General features: G+C 45.5%; 1 protein-coding gene across 1 annotated transcript in view; it reads right to left on the bottom strand.

Moving 5' to 3' along the window:
* Window positions 1-17862, bottom strand: part of LOC142588719 (uncharacterized) — a 144252-nt gene extending 126390 nt beyond the window's left edge. The window contains exons 1-6 of the mRNA XM_075700534.1: window positions 17820-17862; window positions 14317-14505; window positions 7173-7277; window positions 6360-6548; window positions 3087-3116; window positions 481-651 (exon numbers count right to left, since the gene is read on the bottom strand). Coding sequence (XP_075556649.1) covers window positions 481-651; window positions 3087-3116; window positions 6360-6548; window positions 7173-7277; window positions 14317-14505; window positions 17820-17862 — 727 coding nt within the window. The remainder of the gene's footprint in view (window positions 1-480; window positions 652-3086; window positions 3117-6359; window positions 6549-7172; window positions 7278-14316; window positions 14506-17819) is intronic.
* Between the last annotated feature and the right edge of the window lie 202 nt (window positions 17863-18064).

Genomic DNA, 18064 nt, shown 5'->3' with positions numbered 1-18064 from the left:
TGTATCTGGTGTGTTGCGTCAGACTGCATGCTCCCATTTCTTTGGGAATGTTCGCGCGCTCGGACGCGACTAGCACTCGATTTCTAAGTAATTCTAGAAGAAAGGGAGTCGGACAGGCCTCGTAGCGTGTAGACGTGTAGGGCAGTTAAACCGCGGAGTATGAGCGTTAGAAAATGCGTACCAAGGGAACAGAAGTGCAGTCGACGACGACAGAGAACCACGTGGTGTGTTGACACCGCTAAATTTACCGGCATACGATAATGTCAACGGAAGCAAGACAAATGGGTTGAGGATCGAAGATTTTCGTACCGCAGTGCACATAAATAGCTAGATGATGATCACGCAATTCCGCTCGCAACTGCACTCGTGGGCAGAGCCTGCGCCCACAGCTTAGTGAAGCGATTTAGTGACATTGCCTGCGAATGGCCGTCGTAATTGCGGTCCACGTAGCCAGGGCACTTCGGTAGTGCCAATACTTACGTGCGCAACTGGCCTTGCATTTTTCCACCGTCTCGAAGTTGTTGAGGTTTCCCTCGCAGCCTCCGTAGGTGAACTCCTTGCACGTACCGGTCTTGGCGTCGAAGTAGTAGCGAGTGATGGATGCTCGGCACGGCCCTTCGTCGCGTTCCATGAGACACGCGAAGTTGTGCACTGCATGGAAAGACAAGCACGTCGCAAACTATTGCGTTGCTCAGTCCTGTTCCAGAAGGCGGAACAGTAACGTGCGTGTCTATTGCGTGTAAAACCGCTGACCTAGTGAAGGGGCCCACATTTGTGGCCCTCGCCTTTGACCGAATGTACAACTGCTAGCCTAACTGGCAACTTACGCGTCGGTGCAGTTCGGCCGTCCATCGACAATACATCTGCGGTTTGACCCGTCGAAAGCTCATCAGCTACTTATGGTACAGGGTCCGCCAAGATGACACTATATTCGTTGCAGAAAACACGGGTTGTTGTTTCAGTTTTTCTTTGTTTGCGCGTAATATACTTGCAGCAATATTACACAATGCCTCATATAGGTAATTTCCCGGCTATGCGTGAGTTACGCTTAGGCATTGCACGTCTATGTGGATTGATAGCGAGAGCAGGAGTAACGCGTATCTGCGAGTGCTCGCAATGTTGCGCCATTTCATCGGAGGCTGGCGGTAGAATGACGTCGGGCAATGTTGCATTTGTTTTAGTCAGTTATTTTTTATCAGTGAATTTAACTACATTTGTCATGAAACGTTGTGTATTCTTCTACGTGTTTGTTTTTAGTGCGCTTGCTTGCATGACTGCACATTTGCTACCATTTAGTGTTAATACTTAGCTAGAATTAACAATTACCTTAACGCTTACTATTAGCGCACAATTTACCGAGATATCTTTCTTAGAACTTGTCGAGCCATTTTGTGTTTGTTCACATGTTCGCACATTTAATAGTATTCGAAATGAGCCAACTTATGAAAGTATAGAAGATACCATCTCAGATTTCTCTAGATGCTTGGCTCTTCTGCAGTACTGAATATTTCTAACACGCACACATAGCTCCAATATGTCAATTGAAGTAAACTAAGCTAGAACTACAATTGATTGCTTTTACTAGAATAAAACAGGCTACATTGAACCACATATTTCAACAATCGCATTCCGCGTACGCAGGAAAGCTAATACAGCTAGCACCCGTCGACTTCAGTGAAAATAAGCTAACTAGACGTGTCTCCTTATTATTCTGTCATTCGATTGTTCCTGTATAAGATCCCTAACCATATGTTATTTTTTTGTTTTGAGGCGACTTACAGCGTCACCTTGAATGAATACATCGCACGTAAGGTCTCCTAAAGTACACTTAACGCTGAGATTTGGCTCGACTAAAAGCATTATATGCTGCAGTAAACGGAATTGTTGTTATTGGATACATTAAAACTACGGTAGAGTACCCTCACTCATTCCAGTCACGCACTCGCTCCATCAATCTGTTGCTGCTATTCTCGCTCACTCTTTACTGCCCCTCGCTCAAGCACCCATAGGCGTCGTAGGAACCGTTGCAGGTGTGAAAAGGGGGGAGTGTGAACGCATGAATTTTGGCAGGCCATTGCGACGGGCGGCATAGCCGGAACGCGTTCGAGACGAACGCGTTCCGCACGTCCTCGTGTTATGCAAATCACACATCCCCATCCTACACGTTTGCTCAAAGGCGACGGCGTTACACCCGAGAGTAGGAGGCCGCGGTTTAGCCTAGCAGTCTCGGAGCGCACTTCGACGCAGGCGATACACGAAAAAAAAAACGCATTTGCGCGTGCTTTTGGTGCAGCTGAAGAATCGTAGCACTTCGCTGCGCTGTCTCTCACATCCTGTACGTTGATTGGAGAAGGTAAACGCCACCTATCACTCATTCGATTGACAATCAGTAGATCCGTCGATAAAAAACTTATCGTTATGACTGCATACTGTGAACGGTAATAACATACCAGTTATGCAGCAACAGAACGTACGCTTGGGATGGAATTATTGCTAAACGAAATACTCGCGAAACCAAATTGACGATATCGTGCGGTTGCGTCGCGGGCGAGCGGTATGATGCATTTCGACGCCTAACGCAATATAGCGAATAGCATTACTAGCATTACTAGTCGTAGAAAGGTCTGCGATAACCTGTACCTGTTTGTGTTCAGCTGGAACCATGTTATAGCGCATGTCGTTTGTTACATCTGGACTCGGAAAGCGACTTGTTATCAACCCTGCGATCTTTTAAGCAGCAGCAGAACAACGTAGATTATGAGCCACCTCGGCGGGTAGAGCGTTGACAGAGTTAGGCCGTTAGAACAGTCGTTACGACACGCATTTGAGCCACTTAACTGCTTGATTATTTATAGCCATTCACGCTCCCCGTGCGGGAATACGATTGCTGGATGCAGCCTGACTTGGCGCAAGCTTCATTCATGTAAAACGTCCCGTCTAGCGAATTCGCCAAACTCAGTGCACGGCGTGAAGCTCTTTATTTCCACTGCGGGGCCAATATAATCTCAAGAGTAAGTTATACTCTGGACATCTCAGATAGGCGTGATGTTCATAATAGAAAAAAGAAAATAGTATGGGTCTCGCACCTGGAACCGTTGCGTTGAGGTTCACGGACACTGGAAAAAAAACCGTACATTAGTGGGCAGAAATTGACAGGAATCAACATTAAGACAAAAATTACGAAAGAAACATTACGAATCAACATTACGAATCAGATACTGCGACAGGAGTAAAGTGCCTTCCTATTTTATTGCAATGTGGATAAACATATAGATACATTAAGTAAAGTAAGTTCAGTTCAAACCAGTTTAATACACTAAAGAGCACTCCATGAGTGTGCATGATAAGCGGGGGCACTCAGTTGTGACTCACTGCTGGCTTTGTTATCTAGTTATTTCGCGGTCTCTCGCGTGTGAATTTAGGTGAAAACGCGGTCAACACATGTGAAATAATTAACACAGAAAACAACAGGACGCGCCAGCTTGAATTTTCCAGGACGAAAGCTGTTGTTTAAGAATATTGAAGCTGTTCCGTATGACCAGGCATAGCCGTTCTCGCTGGGAGAAATTGTGAAGAATGTGCCACTAGAATGGGGCGTCATACTCCCCGCCGCTTGGTTAATTGGGGAAGGAGTAAAGAGCGTAAACTGAGGAAAGAAGGAACACGGCTAAACGAAAAGAGCGATTGCTTTTTATCATGCATAATTGACGTTATTTATCATTTTACTGTAGTGCACTAAAGTACATCACAGAATGTTTGAAGGGGCATTGAACCACCCCTCGGGATTGGTGAAGAAACACAGTTGACTGATGGCATGCGCTTCTGTGAACATTTCCGCCAAATTATGCAGTCGTGTGCGACGCATGGATCTCGCGAGCTGAGCGCGAAGTCACCTTTCTCTCAAACGCTCTCTTCTGAACTGAAACCTGCACGTCACTCTTTTCAGGACGCTTTATTTCGTAATATTGCACATTCGCATATGCGACTGGTATTGGCCAATGAATGACATCGGTCAAGAAGGGCGTTTGGATCACTGCGCTTCTTCCTACGGTCACTGTGTATATTTGTTGACGCGGTCGAATAAACAGGCTGAAGTAAACGAAAATCTGCTTTCGAATTTCAATAATAATTACGTACTTCTGGAAGAAGCCGACAATCGTCTGCTCACACTCGGCGGCGAGCCACTTGCGTAGGAATTAAACTTTGGCTACCCTCCTTATCGGTCCCGTAGCCGTCGGGTGTCGCCCATTTCGACTAGTTTTGAACGCTCAACTAGCCTCGATTCCACGCGATACTTAAGGTCATACCACACGCACGCTCGCCGGCGCGCTCACTCCAGGCCGCTCCTGGTCAGACGCCTTGGACGATTTCGCTTCGTCACGAGCCGTTGATGGCGCTACAGATTGCGGAAGTCGGATGTGGCTATAATATCTGTCGGTCAAGCTGGGGCCCTATAACGTAAAACTATTCCAAGATGTTTCTATTCCAAACTCCTGACGTCAAATTTCCGTAACCACCGACGCAAGCACCGGGCGGTCACCCACAGGGTTGTCTGTACAGACCAATCAAACACTCTCCTCGTCCATAGGAGGTCACTTTTTTTTGCTTGAAAAACGAATAACATTGCCTACACTGAGCGGCTTGTCGTATCTAATTGGCTGAGAAGAGGCGAGGAAAACGCTCAAGTGGAGAGGGATCCGCTGGGGCAGAGCCAGTGCACTGAAAATCGACAACCGGATGAAGAGGGCGGTGCCGGTGTCTGCGATTGGTCGGCTTTTCTTTTACTTAGCTTGTGGTGGCTAGTCGAAAATCGCGGCGGCATGCAACGGGAGCTTAAGAATGACGCTAAAACTGACCCTCAGCAGAGAAAAGTTGGCAGAATGAGGTGGCAAACGTGCCGAAAGTGCTCGAAAACGTTACACGGCCACGCAAGAAGTTTTATTATACGCAAATACACCCATGCTTTCCGGCAGGTGCGAATAGCCAGCGTCTCAGCGGTCGGCGGCAGCTATCCTTTATTCCTTTCGGAACGGGGCAGCCTGCGGCTATTCCGAAGAAAATTTAGTTTTGTTCGGCATATTAATGCATCTTTATTGCGTACACGTCACTTTGACGCGGTGAGTTTGTGCGGTTTTGTGACGTCGCGTGACAGGCAGGTGAAGTGGGTGCAGCCCGAAAACTTTTTACCAATAGCCGAGGGCTGATGGCGAAAAGAGGTCGAATCAGAAATAGCTGTTTTTCTTTTTTCTGTCAAATCATGCATAATCAAAGTGTACACATCATATCAGATGGGGAGCTATCGCGGTTTTCGTGACGTCGCGTGACCGACAGGTGAAGTGGGGTGGTCGAAAAACGTTTTCGACCAATCGTGGAGGGCTGATAGCAAAATTGGAATAGAAAAGTTTGGAATAGTTTTACGTTATAGCGCCCCTGGTCCAGCACAAAGTCGGTCCGCACCTCGGTAGCACAGCGGCACAGGACATAAGAGCGCGAGCACTCTCGGGCCATGTCGTGCACAAAACCAAACGATGCAGTTGCATGTCGCCGCGAGATGCTACATCGCGTAGGTACCGCGGCCACCACGGGTTGCCGCCACGAGTCTACTGGCTGAGTGCACTTCGGCTCGCTGAGGACAACCGCGTTTGGGGCATCACAGGGGGCCAAAATCGTAAATAGTGGCGTCTACGAGAACATCCAAAATCAATTTTGAACTGCGCGCCAAGGTGACGTTCAGTAGACGTAGCGTTGTGGGCGCGCCCCGCTCTGCCGTATACTTCGCAGAGCGAATCCCTGAAGACGGAGCGGAAGCATGAGGAACTGTGTGTTCGCAAAATGTGCCCGCTTCTCCTGAACGCATTGAAGAAGTTATTGCGGCAATGTATTTCGCAAATGGCCTAGTTCAACTTCAAGTGCACTTCTCGATAAAAAGTGGTTCAGGGCCCTTTTAAATGATAAAGAGCTGTGACCCACGTAGTTTTCACAAGGGCATTGTTCCATTTCGCTTTGGCAGTGCTGGGGCGTTGTTTCTTTATTCTGAATGCTTTTGGTGTTTTAGTTGAACTTCGCTGCTCTACCCACTACCAGGCTTCGCACGTTACGTTTCCAGTCTGAACACCTCTACAGTCGCAATGCACGTCTGCGACTAATACTCCTGAGATCTTTCACCATCTCCGCTTTCCAAGCAAATGGGACAGTGTCACATATTCTTCGCCGGCAAATTCTTCCTTTGCGAATGCGTATTAGCACAAGACGCACCCTTGCGGTGCCAGGAAGGGGCTGTCCACACAAGATTTCAGTGTTAAGGAGGGTTTTTCGTGTCAGTATAGCACAAGAGCGCGCGTTATGCCAGCGTTACTTACTCAGTCGCCTGAGGCAGCTGGTTTCGCAGGCCATCCTGGTTAGGTAATTATTCTTGTTTCCCTGGCAACCGCCGTAGATGAACTGTTCGCACTGGCCAGTCTTCACATTGAAATACCACCTAGGGAAGTAACCCCTGCAAGGGCCAGGGTAAGCCGTGGGCTTGCAGTAGGTCTCGAAGTCTACCCCGGCTGCGGAAGAGTTCATTCCGCATCGCAAAATATTAGACGATAGAAAGCCTTGACAAATAGCAGGGCAATTTCCTGTCACCTCGACACACGTCAGCGACAATAATTTTTTTTTGTCACGCATTGTTCTTGCGGTAGCCGCTCGAGTTCTTTAAGAAGCTTTCTAATAAAGAATAAAATCTTTTCATTACATCGCAACAGAAATATTGGCTAAATTAACCATCGGAACCAAGCAGTCTTGCGCACTAATAGGGCCTGTGCGGGAATATCAGTGTAATGAATGCCAGTTAACGTGGCATTTTGCGCACAGAAATTTCTTTATACAAATGCCAAGCAGTGTAGCTTGCTGTTCCACAAATACTATATAATAAATGCAATATATACGTACACTGCACGTCCTTTTTTTAACATCTAGTGCACTTAAATAAATACATATGAAAAAGATTGCGATGCTAGTTTTGCTGACAAATGAGCATGTGCCCACTAGGTTTCGAAATTGCTTACATTACGTACATGTAAAATGCTCATGCGTGCGTATACAGGGGCAAAATGAATGTCCTCGTAATAAAAAGCGTTTTATGCATCAGGTGTACGAACTAACACAAAAACAGCGATGACATCACATACCTTTCAAGTTGAAAGCAGCGTATTCCGAGGTCACATTGTGAGGCGTGTGCTTAGTCTTGTTCCTGAGCGCAGTGTGGCCCACCGTAGCCGAGACGTCAAGCACACCTGCAAGGGCAGAGAGTCATCAGCAAGGCGGCTGTTTGGGCGAGTTAGGAATGCACTTTTCAGTTGGTGTTAACCGTGTCCCACCGAGTTCCATGTCATCACGTGATGTCACGTGCCGTTTTAGCGGGCGGACAAAAAAAAACTGCAGTAAAATAGTGCACTTTTTTTTTGCGTGTGAGTTGACATGCTGACCATATGTAAGACCTCTAGCCACTGGCCACGTAAATTGCGAAGCCGCGGAGTTCGATGTGTCCAGATTTGCTTCACTTTTCAGCAATTAAGCAGGCGCTTACTTTGACGATACGGATGGAACGCGACACATTGGTTTTTAGCAACTTTCATAGACCATACGCGAGGAACAGAGACAAAGCCACAAACAACGCAGATGTTGATGCTTAGGTATCTATCACATTCAGTGACGAATTGAATGCATTTAAGGTCTTCAACAAAATCTTAAAGCACAGCGCAAGCTTTGCAGAGAAAAAAAGAAAATTTGATGACGGTAGTACCAATGCCTTGAAGACTTCGCGCCTGTCGTTATAATCGCAAAAAAAATAAATGCAGTTATTGTTTGGTAATATTGTCCGGTCACCGGTGGCGTGTTATGCCACGAAAAGAGCTCAGATGTTTCTTACGATTTGATGCGCCTTGTGTTATTAATTTAACGGCCTTGTGATGGAAGAAAGACCACGAATTAACAGAATGAAAGAATAAGGGGCACCGGCGGGCTCGATTTCGTTAATGGTCATATAAAACCAACAGACAATGAAGTCAAAAAAATTATGGGGGATAATACCTGCGGTTGAAATTGAAATGTAGAACATAACGAAGAAATCGGAAATGAAATACGACGAAAAGATAACTTGGCGCCGGTGGGGACCAAACCCACATTATGCGCGCATTGCGCTACGAGTTTTAGAATGGCGACGGCTATCAATCCGTCCGCTTACTTAGATATTTATGTTGTAGCAGATTTAGCCCTGGGATTGTTAGCCAGCGCCACTCAGAGCCATGGTGGGTTCATGTGGAACAGCCTTTTTGTTCCGCTAGCGTGATATAGAACGCGCCGTGGTCACTTAGTGTCTCGTTTAGCGCTAAGCACGAGGTCGCGGCATCGAATTCCGGTGGCGACAACCCCATTTCAATGGTGGCGAAATGCGAAAACACCGCTCTTCTTAGGTTTAGTTGCACGTTAAACTGAAGTGGTCCAAATTACTCGTGTCCCCCACTACGCCTTGCCTCATAATTAGATCGTGCTTTCGGCGCCTAAAACGCCACAATTTTTCCTTGGTGTCAGTTAGCGCGTGAAGTCGGTGTCTCGGTGTTTGGCACGTGCCGAATAAACTATCGGTTTTGTACTCTCTGCTTGCAGTGTGTATGCCGCGCACAGTTTGTAGTAGTGCATTTATTTGCAATTGTTCTACTTATCTTAGCTGTTCCTGTTGGGTTTGGCGTTGTTGCTGCAGTGTTTTATTAGTGAATGCACGCTGTGGGTTAATTATTAGCTGTTTAAGCTATAACAACTTTGTATGCGCAATGTCCTGTATGCAAGGTAGTATTTCCATTATTGAAGTTTGAGATCATGAAATCTTCAAATTTATGCGCTTCGTCTTTCTGATGATCGCTTTGTTTGACGCCTTAATACGTTTTCGCGCTAATATCCTTCCAGACTTTTTTTTTCCCCTGCTGCACATGATTTAGTTTGCTTTGGTATGTTTGTGAATGCATAACATGTAGCACATGTTGCTATTCATATTTAAAACAGCGCCAAAAAACACGGACAAGGGAGGACACAGGACGAGCGCTGTCCTGTGGCCTCCCTTGTCCGGGTTTGTTGGCGCTGTTTGAAATATGAATGATCCGTACCAACTAGCTCGCACCCAAACCATTCTGAGACAGGTTGCTAACGTTTATCAACTACCGACGGGAGGTACCCCAGACAGTATATTTTTCTGGACTTCTTGACCCTTTCTAAGCATGTATGCTCGCATCTTTTTTTTTTTGTACGCACAGTAACGAGTCAGTAAGTTTGAACATGAAAAATTACGATAGATGACACGCTTGCGTGTGTGCTTGCATTCGCAATGTCTATACAGTTTATAGTTTGACGGCATACGTCCTATTTGTAGAATAACCGCGATAAAGCACAGGAGAGATATCAGGAGCATACGCGATTAAATAAAAAAAATGAAACTTATGAACTTTAACTCGTTTTTAGAATTTGTGACGTATGTATGAGATGTCAGCTGCGGTGACAGAGCGTAGGCAAAATTGCGCCTCTGCACTTTATTGGTTCTTGATTCCTCCTAAAACTGTTACCGGCGATAAAATATAGAATCGTGGGCTACACTGACTAAAAATGCGTTTTTTTATCACGCTAATGGTCATTAGACCACACCATGATCACTTGTTGGAAGCAATAAGTAGATAACAGGATGAGACGTCATAGAATATATTTGTGCAGCGATATTCACAGAAACTACAGGAAGCGATATTTTGGATTGTCGGACGTCTCTATGCCACAGCCGTTGCAGAGATGTCGAATACTCTCGTGCTTTTTCTTCGCTAATGAAACAATGTTAATTAAGTGTAGAAGAGGCAAGTTGTTGTGATGATCCTACACCTACGACCATACAGCGTCCGGCTGTCATGTATCGAACCCTGCACCTGCTCCTGCTCCTTGATGATGCTGTCTACCGGCGCAATGCTAACTACGACGGTCCCGAAATTCTGTTTGCATTCCCTGCGGCCACTCTTACCCACCAGCTTCACGATCACCCAAACGCTAGACACGTCGGAGTATCCCCCTATTTCCGCCAAATTGTGGCGCGCATGAGGCAAGCGAAAGTAAGGGAAAATATTTTCACAACACGTAGGGTGAATGCGAAGCCAAGACTGCGCGTCTACAGCAACTACAACGCCTTTCCGACCATCGTATTTGACGCCTCGCTTAGCGCCTTCTCAAATGTACGGGAAGGGCCTGTAACAGTATTGTTGCTAGCACAATGCAGCTAATGCCAAAACGCTACACTAATGAAATGGTCGCTTTGACGACATCTCGCATTCGTGCGAGAAGAAAAAAGAAAGGTCGCCGACCAAAAGGGCGTTGCTGATAAGTATTAGACATTTCGACTTATCTACGGCCACCTTGTGCACTTTTTCAAGCCAGGCATTTGGCCAGTGTTTAATACGCAAGGTTTGAGAACAAAGATAAGGCTAGCACGTCGCTCGGTTCATGATGGATACGCTGCATAGCAATTGTAAGAATGATGACGCCAGCCGAATCACACTGATCACAGCAGTAAGCAGCTCTGCCAGATTACGTTAGGTGTCAAATAAAATGGTTATCCTCGGCCATTTGTCACAAAATGCGCGAAATTAAGACCTGTATTCGCAGAATGTTTCTCAGAAATGTTTTTTTTTTCATACCGTTAGTAATACTAAATGGCCGGTTTCATTACCGATGGGGGCGTGGTTTGTGCCCGTTAGTGACACTAAACAATCGCGTTATACATTATATTTTACGAGGATTTCGAGGAGTTTTAAACCTTTAAGGACGAGACAAATGAATACCCAGGAGAACATGTTTATTTTCTATATGGATGGTCAAAACGCATCATGAATAAGCATAATCAACAAAAAGAAAACAAAATATTCTGCAGGAAATTTTTCAGCAATCGGTGGGAAAGCCCAACCACGAAACAGGAAGTGGACTTCAGTCCAAGCCCTCAAAGGCTTCGTTTTCAATTCGTAGAGATAGGACTCACCATATGTTACCCATAGGCGTACATTTCGTTTGCTTTGCTGCTGTGTGACACTACTGCAGCTTGATATCTTGCAAGGGGCTACCTCATCTGAAGTTGCTTTGAAAAGACAGTGAGCCGCGTGCCAAACTTCTTCCTAATTGAGTGTTCCTCCTCTGAACCAACAAATGACGGTTGGTGCCTGTCGTCCAGTGTCGCTAGAATACATTTAGCGAGAAACTTCGTGCTGAATACTGAAACTCGGCAAGAAAAAAAATATTCAGGTATATTTCCTGTAGGGAGCATTCGTCATTAGCTACATTACTCTTAGAGGCAGGCATTATTTGCATGAGAATACATAATAAATATTTGATAAGTTAGCATAGAGCAGCGCTATTGTAAAATTGGTGTTCGTTTGACAATTCAGTCTGAATGTGCCTTGTGAAATCACTGGTTTCAATTTGTGCGTTGCAATACGTTCACTAATGTAATTAATAAAAAGTTGATTAGAAATATTATGTTAGTTAGAGAATTATGCGTCTTAATTTACACTACAGTTGTGGGAATTGTCTACAATGCGTAAGCATGGTTTGGCTCGGCTGTGACTTCGTTTTTGCTTCGTTCTGTTTACTTGCTTTTTCTAGCTATGCGCGTCTATCCACCCGTGACGTTTCCGGCGCCAAAGAATGCTTAGGCGTTATTGGACAATGGTCAGATAACAGCGTAGACGTTATTGGACAATGGTCAATGGCCTTCCTTGTCCACGCACACTCTCGCCTGCATTCTCACTGCGCCTCGGTAAGGCAAAAAGAAAACGCGTTCGCTTGCCCGCGAGGTGTTCGCAACTCGAAGGATGCTCGGCAGCGTTCAGAAGGGAATTGGGCCACCCCACAATCTCAAGTTGTCCCACACGCAAATGTAACTAGCTCGACCCCTTCCAAACCCAAATTTCAAGTAGGCCCACCACCAAATTTTAGTGGGGCCAGTCCCCACCTCGAAACTTTAAGTTGACCTACCCCTAAATTTAAGCTGGCGCACCTCGAAATTTTAAGTTGGCCCACATGGAAATTCCAAATTACCCACCCTCAAATTTCAATTGGCCCACCCTCAAACTTCAAGTGGCCCTCCCTCGAATTTCTGCCAGCCCACCCACAAATTTAGGTTGACCGACTCACAGGTTTCAACTTCGCACGTCCCCGAATTTACGTTAGTCTACCTCCAAATATAAGTTGGCCCGCCCCTAAATTCCACGTTGGCCCACTCACAAATTTAATTTGACCATTTACTAATCTCAAGCTGGCCCACCGCCGAATTTTAGGTTGACCCACTCCCAAATTTAACTTGGCAGCTAATGCCAAATGTTACACTAATGAAATGGTCGCTTTGACGACATCTCGCATTCGTGCGAGAAGAAAAATAAAAGGACGCCTCCCCTACTATGAGCTTCCCCAGGCATCTTCTAAAGAGCCCTATATATCTCTATGGGTATTCTCTTTTTATTTTACTGTTTTAAATTGGTCCTTTAACTGCTCTGGGAAGAAAATCATTGCTTCCCACAGCGTAACCGGTGTATTTGGCTCGTGTGACTTTTCTAGAACATCTCTGTGACCTGTCTTTTTCAATGAGCGACCTGTACTTTTAATGATTCTCGAAAAACACGCTCGATCCACTGAAAACGCGCTAGCCTGAGGCGGCAGATACTTGGGGCGCTTGTTGGTACGTGTCCAGAAAAACTGACTATGATAGGTGGTGAGAAATGCTCTCTTGGACAATGGCATGCGACCAAGAGCCTATTGCCTTGCCTATTTATGCAGTGATTAAATGCTTCGAATTATTGTGACATGAATAAAACTAATATTTCGTTTTGAAAGTTCGAAATATGATTTTGTTAATCGCCCGAATTCTTTGACTGCTCACCGCATATCTCGTGAGCGCCAGAAACAATACTCGTAAACCGAACGAGTCATACTGCGAGACTATGACAGAAGGATGCTTAGTTTTTATAAACTGTTCCAACGTACGTAGAATGCGAGATCTGTCTGTCGCCGTTATCTTCTGACAGATGTAATGGACGCTCTCAGGGAATTTTTGCTGTCGTGGTCACCATCCCCGTCGCGGCGAGTGGTGCTGAGGGGCTCCGCATACATTTAGGCATATATTTGCTATACGCTATGCCATGCCATATGTCATGTGGTACCTGCGGGTTGTATTGCTACACTATTCTATGGCTATAGTTGCTCATACCAGGTCTTATGTTCTTGACTAAATTATTCCTCAGAACTTTGAGAATGGCAACCGAGATACAAATGTCGTGAAATGTATACCGCACACTGCGCATGCGTTTCATCTTCAATATTCTCCTACTGCTAAATACTACAAGTGCAAAACAATATCGGCGCTCAAACATGAAAGCAATCTTACTGGCTCGTCTCCGTGCGGGTAGCAAAGCGGCTCCTGTGCGATGTCATTACAGGTCGTACATGGCGTGGTAATGATTTTAAGGTTGCCAGAAATTTTAGCGCACCCGTGGATGTCCCATCCGTGTTAGTCGGATCTGCGTATATTCAGAACACTGTCCGAAAAGTTCATGCCCAACCCTAAAACTTGCTGTCGCAGTCAGAGCTTCGACCTTCGGTCGAAACTGGTGACATTTTATTCTTGAGACGTTTTCATGGCACCAGCTGGCCACCGTCCCGCTATTTGCAGGTAACTGCGTCAACTCGCAGGGTATATTTCCGCTGCGACGGAACTTTCTGTTTAAAGGTGCCACATCATACAATGGTCGCGTACATATAAGGTGTGCTTCGTGTGTTAGCTGCTAAAAAGTAAACCGCGGCCACCTGACAAACCACCTCGCTGCCGCCTAATTCATTTCAGAGTGGAATCCCTGAGATCACAGCCTCCCACACTATGTACCCACTTTGGTGCGTAGTAGGCTCAGAGGTCTTTTCTATTTTGCTGGTTTCATATGAAATGCATACGGGAGCTTTTTTGTCACTGAAGCCTTACTGATCGTCACCAAGGCTTGAACTAGCGAGTCATTGATTCTTTAACTTGCTGCAGCTTTCGTGAGGCAAAAGAGCAAACTTGATTTCTGCCATATAAAGCCTCTTTTCTGTTGTACGTGTCTCGTTCGCTACTGTCCTACGAAAACAAGGCTGCTGCAAGTTGATGGTCTGATCATCTTTTCGCGAGTAAGAATTGTTGCGGAAGAGTGATAGACAAAAGTCACGAAAATGGTCGTGTAAAAAAAATAAAGAAATGTTGAAGCAAACGTTGCATGGATGCCAACTTACTTGGTCCAGCGGCGCATGTCCTCTCGCACTCTTGTTGGGTGTCGTATCTGTTGTCGTTTCCTTGGCAACCGCCATAGATGAACTGCTCGCACTTGCCCGACACCACATTGTACCACCACTTGGGGAAGTAGCCCTTGCAAGGTCCAGGGTCAGCCGAAGGCACGCACTGCTTGTCGAAATCGCCGGCGGCTGCAAGATAGCCCTTTCAAGTCACCTCTGTGATCTGTTTTGAACATTGTCGATTCAAATGAAGTTACTTGTTTTTCTTTTTTTTTCTTGAATCAAGTAATCTAACTTCGGCTCATCAATCTGCAGCAAATTTGGTACTTTCACTGACTGCCTTGAATGAACTTGCTTCGAGCACGAATGCTATCTTTTGCGCTGACGGCGCGGCATGGATTCAGCAGGAAGCAAAGTGCGCATCTCGTCGCATGCGCTAGCTGAAAAGCGACTGAACCCGAAATCATCGCCATACACTTGGCCGCATCGCACGATTACCATATAATCTATTGGCCTGAAGCTTGAACAAACTTTTGGTCACTGTGCAAGATAAAAACAGGGAGAGAGAGAGAGTCATAGAGCGTAATAGAGAGGTACTAACTTTAATGAGAGAAGTAGGGGGATTAAAGGTAGCTAGCAGCCTATCAAAAAAGTAAAATAGACATTGACCAGAACTTAAATTATGGCTGCGTCAGTGGCCAGACACGGCAGCATTTGAGACAGTGTGGTGCGGAGCACTTGCATTAGCAACATCCCAGCACTCACTTGAGGATTCCCGTGAGCACGCCAGGTGAAGTAGTGTTACTTAATGTTTTTCCCTGCCTATAACTTGAGAGAATCGTGTTGTGGGAAGCGTGTGCCCGTAGTTACTCACAGCATTATGCGACTGGTAAGCTCCGGAATATGTACATTCGGAATGCGGCCGGACCTCTAGACTAGCTTACACAAATCAGTGGAATTTATTTTTACTATAATGCACACAATGGGAGGCTAAACATTGGTCTCGTGGACTGTAGAGTAGCATCGGCGACAACCGGCACTCACTTGCACTTGGACCTCGCTGTCATGATAGCAGGGAAGTGCCCTCATTATACCAAAAATATTGAGAGCTGCGCGCGTTGGTGTGAATTCGTTCCTGCGAACTGCGTGATCCTCGACATATGACAGGACATGACAAGAACTTTATTTGAGTTCCGAAGAACTGAAATCTAGGGTAGCCGAAGGCTCCCCAAGATCAAGTTGGTGGCTCCGCTCACGATGGGACCGGGAGATAAAGTGAAGCCGACAAAGTGAATTTTTTTGTGTAGTTGTGAAAAGAAGTGACTCAAATCTGCATATAGGACTTCATGGCCTTTCGATGTCATCAGTTGCTAGACTGTTTCGCTTAAATTAAGATAGAGAAGAGCCGAAGGTTCATGAAATGCCCGAAAGACTCGACATGATCATGCAATAAAATCTATGTCTTCTAAAACCAATGCATTTAAATACAGCTTTTTTTCCACGCACAATCTGCTGCGGAAACTCTCTTCGTAAATCCATTGTTGAGGCGGCTAATTTTGAAAATCACTGGAACAGATGTTGTTGCTTTAGTCTATTTTATTTGTTGCCATTACTTTTTACGCGTGTTAACTATTTGCATAGCCTATTTTCTTAACTCGTTCTTCTGAACCCGCATTTGTTCTAATATTTGTTTGACATTCCACTCCTGCTTGTGCCTGTCTGGCCTGCAGTATTCGAAAACAAGCAAAGAAAGGAAATAAAGGAACTGCAATAAAGATAATAAACTAGTGGTGCTATCTAAGTGAGTTCGTTTAGGAAGGCGCGTGACATCATAATTACAATTAAGTCAAAGCAGCAGCCGTCGCCAAATTATGCTGCCTATAAATATCCGGTACATTAAAATTATATGCCTTTCGAGCTTGAGCACTGGTAGCCCTTCGTATATTTAATAACAATCAAAGAAGATTTAGCATAAAGTATGCGCACTGTGAATGTTTGTTTATAAAATTCGTTTGCGGGCTGTCATTCAGAGAACTGTGAGGTATAATTTAGTCAAGAACGTAAGACATGGTATGAGCAACTTTATTGATATAATGGTGTAGAAATATGAAATGCGAAAACACCCGTGTACTTGGATTTCGGTGCACGTTAAAGAACTTCAGGTGGTCGAAATTTCCGGAGTTCTCCGCTACGGCGTGCCTTCTAATCGGAAAGTTGTTTTGGCACGTAAAAACCACATAATTTTTTGACACCCTAATTACAGTTAAGCCAAAGCGACCGCCGTCGCCAAATTGTGCTGCCCATAAAGATCCGGTCAGCAAAATCAGCAAAATTATATCTCTTTCAGGTTTGAGCACTGGCAGTCCTTTTTACTTGTAATAGTAGTCTGAGAAGATTTAGCATAAAGTGCACGCGCTGTGAATGTCGGTTTACAAAATGTGCTTGCGGGATGTCATTCTCAACATTGTGAGGTATAGTCTTGTCAAGAACGCGACATTGTATGAGTAACTTTAGTGATTGAATAGTGAAGCAAAGCAATACAACCGACGGCGTAGGTAAACTGATATCATAGATATGCCGAAATATATGCGCAACGCCACCGCGACGCTTACGGTGAAAATTACCTTGGAGCGCCTATATGACTTCTGTGGCAGTACATGCCCAAGAAGAATTATAAATATGGCACACAACGAACCAGGGGAGAAAATTTCTGCAGTAGACCAAAAGGCAGTGCCTTGCTATTTAAGGACCACCATCGCTCCTTCACGGCAAAAGCTTACCCGGTAAAACATTTCTAACGTAGTCAGGAATGTGTCTACAGCAGCAACATTCCGAAGAGAAACCAGTACCTAGTAATGGAGAGCTAATATGAAACCAATAAAAACCGTAGGGAACATCGCTTTCCAGAAGCGCCAAGACTCAAAGTGGATGGAAATATTTACTAGTCAGAGGTAGAGATAAGCGAGAGAGTTTTAGAGTATTGGTGGAAGAACGGAAGAGATTAGAGCCGTGCTTGTTACAGGCATATATATGTAACTGCATAATATAGACATAGGGGTTTTTGTGGAGAGATAACCAAAACGGAGAACTTCAGTAGATGTAGTAAAGCCGGATGAGGTAAAGCAGGTTAGTTTAGTATTATCACCGTCCCGTTTCAAACAAAATGCGAGTCGAACTCATCATCATCAAGAAAGTAGAGACACGATTCTGGCCTGTCGTTCGCTTCTTGCCCCTGGCTTCATCAGTAATATTTCGTTGTGGCACTGGTTCATGGATAGGCCACAAAGCGCGGCGTCAGCCAACTATTTTATGGAGCAAACAAGACAGGGAAGTGGCCACGCGCGGGATTCCTTGATAGGTGTCCTTTCCATCCGGAGTTCAGCGGCTCAATGTTCCCTACGAACTTAGTGGTGTTCTTGACGAACGGTTATAGTTCTGCGCTGAAGCAATTTCTAGAGCTTATCCTAGTTCTAAGACCAGTCTCACACGGTCATAGCACTCACCCACAGCAGCGCCGAAGAGCGCCAACAGCACGAATGTCTTCATCGTACCTTCACGGATGCCCAGAGTGACATGGCTGAGAGCCGGCAGCCTCCGCCCTTATACCATCTGGGAAGCCGCTGGCGTGATCGGGCTGTGGTGATAAAAATCTCCTAACTTGCGCACAACTGAAGGAAAAGTGCATGTCTTGGCAGAGGTAGTCGCTATCAGCTGGTGCGGCCACAAGCTTACCCAGCAAAGGGGAGTA

Source organism: Dermacentor variabilis, chromosome 7 (genome assembly GCF_050947875.1).
Source record: "Dermacentor variabilis isolate Ectoservices chromosome 7, ASM5094787v1, whole genome shotgun sequence".
Taxonomy (NCBI): Eukaryota; Metazoa; Arthropoda; class Arachnida; order Ixodida; family Ixodidae; genus Dermacentor; species Dermacentor variabilis.
This window is presented reverse-complemented; position numbering and strand designations above follow the sequence as displayed.